This window comes from Amblyomma americanum, chromosome 2 (assembly GCF_052857255.1).
Source record: "Amblyomma americanum isolate KBUSLIRL-KWMA chromosome 2, ASM5285725v1, whole genome shotgun sequence".
Lineage (NCBI taxonomy): Eukaryota > Metazoa > Arthropoda > Arachnida > Ixodida > Ixodidae > Amblyomma > Amblyomma americanum.
The window spans coordinates 53679334-53689284 of NC_135498.1; the positions used below are offsets into that span (position 1 = coordinate 53679334).

Sequence of the window (9951 nt, forward strand, 5' to 3'; positions counted from 1 at the left end):
GATTGACTACTGACGTGACTACGACGAGAAAGCATCTCCGCGTCCAGCCGGCAGCCGAACCCGAACAGTTTTCGTCGAGCATGCGGCGTTGGCGGCGCCACCGCAGCTGAGGGCGCTAAAGTCAAGCTAAAGTCGCGTTTCCGGTTCAAGATCACGACGTCGTGCGCACAGACCACATCTACCTTGCACAGACCGCGTCTTATTTTTTCGATTCGATGTGCGCTCATGGCGGGTCGTTTTGACGTGACGAACGTTCATACCAATTTCAAGTTTCAGTTCTTTAGTTTCGTGCTGTCTGATACGCACATTAGGGTAACGAGCGATGAGTGTAATCACTTTGCAGATCGGCCAGTGCGGCAACCAGCTAGGTTACGAGTTCTTCAATGCTGTGGCCCAAGACATTGGCGCCGGGGAACCCGAGGCGCGCCGTGACCTCGACTACTACAGCTCGTCTGCCGAAAGGTGAGTGACCGTGCGCGACTATTGTTTGCTGATGGCCGCGTGCAGGGTTCCGCTTTAGTTTTGAAAACGTCATTACCTTAATATCCTGCACAGGTTTTTTACTACCGACACCCAGGGTAGCCTGCTTTCAAGTGCTATCTTGATTGACACTGAAACAAAGGTAAGCTCACGAGTGCTGAAAGAATTGGTTGCTCGAAGATAACTTAAGTTATATTTCTTTGTTTGTAGGCACTAAAGCGTCAGAAAGTACCTGTCACGAAGTGAAAAGAACAGATAATTCATCAAATGGGTTTAAAATACTTGACTGAATTCCTAACACACTAGACCACTGTGCATGTATATATGCAACAAGAGTAGTGATGAAAGCACTCTAGGTGTACATTTGAGGGCAGTATTTTTGTGTGTAAAACAATGTTTATTTTGCAGTGTTATAGCTTCGTGGAGTTACACCTTTGTCTAGCTGCATGATGCCATCAAACACACCTCCATTGAACGAAAAGTCAGTATCACTGGCAGAAGCATGCCTGGTTCAGCCTTCTTGCCCAAATCTGCCTTGAAGCTTCCAATAGTTGCAGCCCATGACTGCAGACAATGGCAGGTCTAAACATTATCCGAACTCCATGTCTTTCTAGCCCTTCTGCTTGTAAACACATTACACTTTTGCATCCCCTTATTGCATTTGTGCTTAGTTGTCGTCATTTCAGAAATTGAGTGTGTTATCACTCCTCATGCTGGTGTTTTATCTTGGCATTGCAGGTCGTAGGCAAGGTATTAAAAGAAGCCTGCAATGGCAACAAGTGGCATTACACAAGGAGTGCATGTTACACCAGTGCACAAGGAGCTGGCAACAATTGGGCCTTAGGATACATTGAGCATTCTAGAGAAGCACTGGAACAGATCTGTGACCTTGTAAGGCGCCACATCGAACGCCGGGACTGGTTGGACGGTTTCCTGCCAATTTTTTCCCTTGGTGGGGGAACGGGCAGCGGATTGGGAACCAAGCTAACTGAGACTCTTAGAGACAGCTACCCCAACACTCCTGTCATAAATGCGGTAGTGGCTGTTTTGTGCTTGATCACTGACTCTATTTCATCAAAACATGGGTTAGGAGCCCAGTAGCAGAGGACAGTCTTTGTTTTCAGTTGAACACTTGGTGACTTAACATGTTGCAAGCACATAGTACTGTAACATATGACACTGAGATTAATTGTGGCATCTGTAAAGACACAAAGCAGATGTAGCATATATAAAACATATTTGAGATTACAGTGCCTTTAAGGTAATCCCGAGATTTTTTAGGTGTTCCTAACAGAAAGAATGTAAAAATGTAATAAAAATTATGCAACACAATCAGTAACACTATGTTTACTTTAGCATTGTTTTGAATAGTTGTAGATGGGCACTGTCTTTAAATAGCTGAAATTAGAGGTATTATTTAGGCAGCTACACTTTATTTTTTCCCTGCTTTTTATCCAAAAGTAATAGAGGAAATGTATAGCCTTGTTTTATTTAATAGCTGAAATAAGTTTACTAACCCCACAGTGCTGGCTGTGATGCAGCTGCAGATCTAGCCAAAGCAGAGAGCACAGAGTTAGTTAAAGCATCACACTCATTTTCAGGAGGAAATGCAAACATTCAGCCATGGTTTTTTTTTTTTCATTTTTTTTGCAGTATAGAATGCCTAAAATAAGGTGATCCTTTAAATGTTGGGACAGTTTATATCATATGGAAATGTGTGAGTCTATGGCTGCACCTAATAGCAAGGTTCATTTTACACTATAAAGCAAGAGGAATAACGGTTATGTGCCAAACGGGTAACCGTAAATATTTAGTAAGGGGCACTTTTATTCTTGTACTATAATAATTTAATATGACTTTACCATCTTTATGATCACTTGGAGTTCAACAAGTACTCAGAAATGAACTTCGTCTGTCTGACTTGTTTGCAGGTTTATAACAAAAATTTCAAGCAGTATATGTGCACAAGAAAAAAGGGAAATGCATACATTTTCACGTTGCAGGTGGTGTGGCCGTGCAAGTCGGGGGAAGTGGCAGTGCAGGCATACAATGCATTACTGTCACTGGCACACTTGCAAGACTCTGCGGACGGCCTGTTGGTGCTGAGCAACGATGCCCTGCATCGAGTGGCAACCCAGCGATGGGCCCTGCGCAATGCCTGTCTGGCCGAGATGAATCTGTTGGCCGCAAGACAACTGGCCTGCCTCCTGCAGCCCAGCCAAGGCAACCACGGACTGCACACCCATTTCGGTCTGTGTTTTATTGTGACAGCTGTTATATGGAGCTCACTATGGTCCTTCGTGTTACCGTGGTCCGTATAACTTGACAGGTGCTCTGAGGTGCACCCGCCGATGCACGCACCTCCGGGCACAGAAGGTGCCCGGAGGGAACACAGAAGTTGCTCTGATCCGCTGCAATCCCCTAGGGGCACTGGATACGCAGCCCACCTACCCACTGCTGTACTGACATTTGCCGATGGTGCCGCCACCCACCTCTACCCTCCACCAGCTCGGCTGCTTGGTTCAGTGCCAAGAGATAGAGAGGGTTTATTGACTTGAAAGGCAGAGAGGTTGCCCTGAAAGATATCTGGCCTGCTATTCTGCACTGGGGAACGGGAAGAGGAGAAAAAAGAGGGTCACGATGGGGGGTGATGATGATGGGAGGAGGCAGATGAAAAAATACATAAAAATGCACACTTTCTAGCATCACAAACGCTTGGCAAGGTCCGTGTCGCTTAAAAAGATTGAGAGTGCTCGCGTTGCCTGTACAGTTTTCAAACTATCTGGCCAAGCGCCGAGGATCAAATCCTCCGAGAGGGGCCTTGGGTCCATACACCTCAAAACAGATGCAAGCAGAAGTCTTTCACGTGTATATGCTGGACACACCATTAAAACATGTTCTATAGCCTCTTGCACGACACATGTGGTACATCGGGGAGTCCGCTTGTCCTATTAAGTGCAAGTATTTGCGCGTCAAGGCGACGTTTTAAACGTAATCTATGGATTACGCATGCAATAGGGTGTGGTATTCCGCGAGGAACAGAAAAAGTCATCGCCGGATCTAGCCGTTTAAGGCGTATGTGTCGAGTGTCTGGTAGGGCCCAGTGTCTAGCCGTCGCACTCCTCATTGATTCCGAAAGGCGACAGGTGGTGTCCGGTCTAGAGAACGGCACAGTTGTACGCAGGCCACTGCTGAAGGTGCTCCTTGCTTCTGCGTCGGCGGTCTCATTTCCATCGAGTCCGCAGTGTCCAGGGATCCACTGAAACACTGTACGGTGGCCTTTTTCCTGAGCAAATGACAGGAGACTAATGATATCAAGAGCCAAATTCTATACACACACGCACAGACCATGGCTTCTTTGCCAAAGGGGGCAAAGAAACCTTACCTTGAGCTGCCATCTTGGACGCAGTTCATGCTAGGAAGGCCGTGCAGCAGTAAGAGTGTAGGAAGCATCAGCAATAAGTAGCTGCAGCCTCCAAGTGAGAGTTACAACCAGTGACGGCTCTCTCCGAATTTTAATTAAGCTTTAGCTTAGTTTCTCAAAAAAATTTTTTAAGAACACAAAATGCTGAACTTTACAAAACAGCTGACAACGTCAGAGCAAAATTTAAAACCGGTCTGTCTTCATGGCCATCAATGCTGCGCTGATTGCACTGAAAAGGGTTCCAAGTGCCGATTTAACAATGTTGCTCGGTGGTATAGAAGCTTAGCCCATATATGTATGCCGAAACTTCAGAAATCTGAAAAAATTATAATGTTTTGCAATATAAAATGTTTATTTTACTTCAGAATGATCCTTTTATTGGCGGAAACATTTGCCTCAACAAGACTTTTGAGACATCCTACAATGTAGGATACAAGGCAGATTTGCTAATTTTTACATGCTGTAAACTTCAAATATTTGCCATAGACTTTAAAATCGCATTTCTCATCACACGGGATGGTTTCCTTATTGCAGTGCGCAAAAATTGTTTTTCTTGCAGAATTACAATGTAGTTGATGGGGTCGAATTTCAAGAATGTCGTCCAGTAAAGACTGGCGAATCTTTCTGAATGCACACAATGCACAAAACTGAGCACACACAACACAACCCTCTTGAACCTAAGCTAGCAGGCGCAAGCTTTTACCCAATAAACTTTTTAGAGTTACTGCGCAACAAAGCGGTATTCTACATGTAGGATGCTAGGCATATATGGGTTAATATGTGAGGTAGAGAAGCAAGCACACTGTTGGTAAAAAAGGTGCGGAAGGGGACAATTGGCAGATGGAGAGGCAACTGCCCCTAAATTCCACCTGCCACAGTTGGCAGGTGGAGGCTTCAAACAGATACCGACGTTTGGCACTTTTCGCCTTCGCAGCCCTCTTAGTGCTATTTTATTAAAAAAAGAGAAGTGAAGGATATATAGAAGGTGTAACACTTACTATCAGTCTCTATTTAAATTTTCAGCTCATAGCTATTTGGTACTAGCTCCTGCCCCTGCTGGCAATTTCATGATAAACTATGTTAAGTAATCGCTATTTTTACCGTAGCTGGTACTAATGCTAGTATGTCACTGTTAGCTGTTCTGTTTTACAACTTTGTTCGTAAAGTTTCGAGGCTGATTTATTTTCTTCTCTAGAAATGATTCCCCAAAACAAATGTGGGTGCGTATGTGTACCGCCTTCTTTTCAGGCTAACCTGAGCTATTTATGTTAATTGCTGTAGCAGCCGCTAGCCACCACTAAACGTAGAAAAATACGTTGTCACTAGTCGTCTGCGCATTCCACTGTGAGTGAATGTGGAGAGATGGATGTCCACTTCGAACATAAAATTTTGTGTGAGGCTTGCCAAGACAGCCACACAGACGTATGAGCTTCTTCGTGACTCTTACAGCAACGAGACATTATCGCGGGCGCGAGTTTTCGAGCGGCACAAGAGGTTCGTTTTGGGGAGAACATCAGTGGAAGACGACAAAAGGCAGGGGCGCCCTTCAATCTCACGGAATGAAAACAACGTGGCTCGGACCAAGGAAATCTTTCAGCAAGACCGCACCATTACAGTCCGCATGCCATCAGATGCTCTCGACATCAGTAAGACAACATGCCACCAAATTTTGCATGAGAACTTGAGGAAATGAAAGCTGAATGCCAGACTTGTGCCGCACTCTCTGACGCAGGCATCAGTGAACGCTGATTTGCTCTCTGAGGCAGAGAATGATGCTGCTTCGTCGACAGCATCATTGATGAAGAGGAAACAAGGTGTTTTCAATATAATCCTCAAAGAGGCAGAGCGCCAAATAGTGGTCCACAAGCTCTCCGGCGTCGAGAAAGGTGCGGCAACAGAAGACCAAAACAAAGACGATGCTGATAGTTTTTTTCGATGCTAGAGGTGTCATACACCACGAGTTCGTCCCACAAGGGCAGATGGTGAATCAGGAGTTTGATTTCCATGTGCTCCAACACATGCGTGATGCAATGCGACGCCGTCGCCCTGACTTATTGACATTTAGACAATGGAGCCTTCGCCACGATAACGCAAGGCCGCACACTGCTGTTAGCGTGACAAAATTTCTCACCAAGCACAGCATTACTGTACTTCCCCATCCGCCGTACTCGCCTGACCTCTCCCCATGCGATTTTTTTCTGTTTCCTCGTGTGAAGAGAGCCCTAAAAGGTCACTGGATGGGGAGTGTGGAGGCCATTCAAGACGCCATGACAAAGGAGCTGACAGCCCTGCCAAAATAAGTGTTTTTGAACTGTTTCCAAGACCTCAAGAAGCATTGCAAGCTGTGTATAGACTGCAAGGGAGACTTTTTCGAAGGGGTGCTACACAAATTATTTCAAAGTTAAACGCATTTTTTTTAATGGGCTCAGTCTCGGAACTTCGCGGACAAAGGTTGTACATGCATATTGTGGGTTCTACACAATGACATAGTTCTAGCTTTGAAAGCATTGTGGTCACTGCGGGTAGTCGATCTCAGCAGTGCAGCACTGAGCTAGTACTGAGCACTGAGCCAGCACAAGCAGAATAGGCTGAACACTATGACTTAATATTCTGCTGACCAATGCCATTATTGGCTTAGCACTGACTAAGACTTCTTGTCTCTGAACAAAGCAAGAGTGTGACCTTTGACCTTGAAGCACTAGACCGAAGTGCAGCTCACTCGATCTGCTTGCTCAGTCAGTGCAGTTTCCCATAGCCCATGATGGTTCTATTTGGACTCCAGAGCTTTGGGAATATAGACAGCGGTTGCCCGTAAGGCTTGTTGTTCTGCAACGATGGGTAGGATAAAATCATTGCACGCATCCATGGCTTTTTGTACAGCGTAGCTAACTTTTTACCTTCATGATTTCAATGACATGCAGGTGACGTGGCTTCAGAGCTGGGGTGCCATGGGGCTCTCAAGCAGGTTGGCTTGCTGCAGGTTCCACAAGAACCACCAGCAGTGGCCACCTTCAGCTGTTGTTCCTGGCAGGGTCTAGTACGAGCTCTGAGCAAGATGCAACGCTGCCATAGTGCCACTGATGAAGGTGAGGAGGGAGGGAAGGAGGGGGGTAAGCTGATAGCGCAGCCTGGTGTCAGTGAATTGTTTCATTCCCATTCCTTTTGTGCTCTAGGAATTGTATTAGTGAGCTACTGCACTGTATCAAATGTATCCAGGAAATGATGGTGCAGGAAAATATTCTGAATGGAACCTTTAGAGACCTGGAAATCACTGGAGACCTGTAGATTTCGATAAGGTCTGGGAACACAATACCATGCAAACTGTTTACCTGAAGTTTTGTCCATTCCATCTTTTAAGGCTACTATCAGTGATACTGGTTTTGCATCATTCATTGCAGGGTTTCATCAAATTGTGCACGTGCTATCCTGGAAAGGTGATGGGCAGGCATCTCTTTGAGCATTTTTTTTCTCTCAGGTCCACACAAAATATAAGTATTTTAACAGAGCCAGAGTTCAGCTTTCTTTATTTTATTCATAATTCAGCACTGTCTCATTTCAGTGCACTTTGAGGTGAGGCGAGATTTGACTCTGAGCACACCGGGCAAAAAAAAAAGAAAGAAAATCGCTCAGTGATAACTACTTCTCCTGAGCCTCCTGTTAAACTGAAACTTTTTACAATCTCTGACCCCAGTAATGCTATTCAGCAGAGCACCTGATAGGTCATTTTTTTTCTGATTAGATACTCCTTGCAATAGTATTGGAGCCCGCTGCTGTATGCATGCACTTTGCTGTTGACTGTTTGGATGCAACATAACCTGGCCAGGCATTACTCGGGTCTGTATGAGTTTCTGATGGAGAAGGGTATTCATTCATAAAACCAAAATTGCGCCTCTGTATTCTTTGTGTGTGTTCTGTATATATGTGTTCAGTTTTACTTTGTACAAGTTTACCCACCACTTGTGTCTTAATTTCTTAAGTGCTTATAACATAACTATCTTTTGGACAGCCGCCACAGTGGCTGAGTGGTTACGGCGCTCGGCTGCTGGCCCGAAAGACGCGGGTTCGATCCCAGCCGCGGCAGTCGAATTTTGATGGAGGCAAAATTCTAGAGGCCCGTGTACTGTGCGATGTCAGCGCATGTTAAAGAACCCTAAGTGGTCAAAATTTCTGGAGCCCTTCACTACGGCGTCTCTCATAGCCTGAGTCGCTTTGGGACGTTAAACCCCCATAAACCAAACCATCTTTTGAACAATTTTTACTGCTCTTCTGGCAGCCAGTGCCTGTGGCTGGTTCTTTTAAAGTGGTAACCAGCTATGCGCTCCCATTTACTTCTCTCTCCCTTTTCCTTTTTTCGATGCAGCCATGGGTGCTGAAGGAAAGCCACCTACCTGCATCGCCTCCCTGGCTGTGGCACGTGGCGAAGGCCTGTCGGCCCTCGACGTCACTGACCTTGCTCCTCACTGCGCGTCTTTTGTGGAGCCGGGCCGCGAGCTGAACTTGTGGACGCATCCTCATCGCTTTCTAGGCTCTGGTCGCACCCTGCTCCTTGCAAGTAACAGTGATGCCTGTGTGCCACAGCTGGACTCTTTAGTCAAGAGAGCTTGGAGTCTGTTCACTGAGGCCGCCTACCTCCATCATTATGCACGCCATGGGCTGCAGGCTGAAGATGTTTTCGATGCATTTGTACGCGTTGAACAAGCTATTGAGACCTACAAGGGCCTGTCCAAATAACGTGGATGGACACCATTGGGTATGTGCAAATCAAAGCAAACACATTTTGTCAGTGAGTTTGGTTAGGAAGTATTTGCATATAGTGTAAGATATCTGTGATGACTGACCCTATGGTTCCTTCCCTTACTTTTCGCTTCTCTTGTGCTCAAATGTTCTTGCGACTTCTATGATGTATTTATTTATATTTATTTACATGTATATTGTTGTTTATTTGTTGCGCTCGATTTTGAGTAAAAATTTGTGCTTGCTTTTCTTCAAAGTACATTTGTATTACAAATGCCTGCATTTGCCTGAAAAATGGATTAGAAGGAATGCTCTTATGAAGTTTAGGAGAAATGCGCTCTGCATTCAGAGCATAAGCTTTATGTTTTTGGAGTCATTAACACTTATAGCTTTGGACTACCCAAACTGTGAATAGCATAACTTATGCAACATAATGTGTGCTTTATTGGTATTGGTGCCATATGCTCATCTGTGGTTACCTCTGCCCATATATACTCACCGGTGAATAAGCCACTGTGAAATTCCTTGTTGCTTTTTGCATTCATAGTGTGGCAGTGACACCGAGTTCATTCATGCAGTTTACATCTCTAGTGAATAGTTTTACAAATGAAATTCAATTTCTTATACGATTCTAATGTTTTGACAAGAAACATGCTAAATGTTCTTGTTCTTGAGCCCTGTGTTTATCAAAAGGTAAAAGTGCCCTGGACTCTCTTTTAGTGGACAGGAAGTCAAATATAGTGATTTGCTCAGTGTATTTTATTCATATGGTTTAGTTCTGCAGTGCTGCTAGCCCTTTACAGCTGGAACTTGCAGTATGTGGCTGAATCTGTCACCATGGCTCAGTGGTGCTTGTGTTCATCAAGGGTACCTGTCAACTGTTACTACAGTAAAAGCATGTTAATTCGAACTCGGTTGGTTCGAACTTACGGTTGATTCGAACTGACACCTGGGTCCCGGCACAACCCTGTGTATTTCAGTGGGGGAAAACTCGCGATAATTCGAACAAGTCAGCATCCGCTACGGTTAAGGGGGGACACTGGTCTTAAAGCTATTTTCATTATTTCTATGCCAATAATAATGAAATTTAACTACCTTGCCCAGTTTTTTGTGCTGATTTCAAATATGCCTTTCTTTTTTTATAAGCTAGTTATTACCCAAGTTGCATCACATTAATTAGTCATTAATTAGTACCTCACTACAGTGAAAATGGCTTGGCAAAAATTAATTTTTTAAGCATGGCTGCATAGCCTAATGAATAGAGAATGCAATGTTCAAGGCAGTTTTTCCATTTTATCCATGTGTGTAATTTA

At 44.7% G+C, this 9951-nt stretch overlaps 1 protein-coding gene across 1 annotated transcript; it reads left to right on the plus strand.

Annotated features, from left to right (window-relative positions):
- Positions 1 to 135: 135 nt before the first annotated feature.
- LOC144121262 (tubulin delta chain-like) lies at positions 136 to 9945 on the plus strand. Its single transcript, XM_077654382.1, has 6 exons — positions 136 to 462; positions 556 to 622; positions 1219 to 1515; positions 2484 to 2730; positions 6826 to 6990; positions 8265 to 9945. The coding sequence occupies exons 1-6, from the start codon at positions 323 to 325 to the stop codon at positions 8633 to 8635; spliced, it is 1287 nt and encodes a 428-aa protein (XP_077510508.1). The 5' UTR covers positions 136 to 322; the 3' UTR covers positions 8636 to 9945.
- The last annotated feature ends 6 nt before the right edge of the window (positions 9946 to 9951 follow it).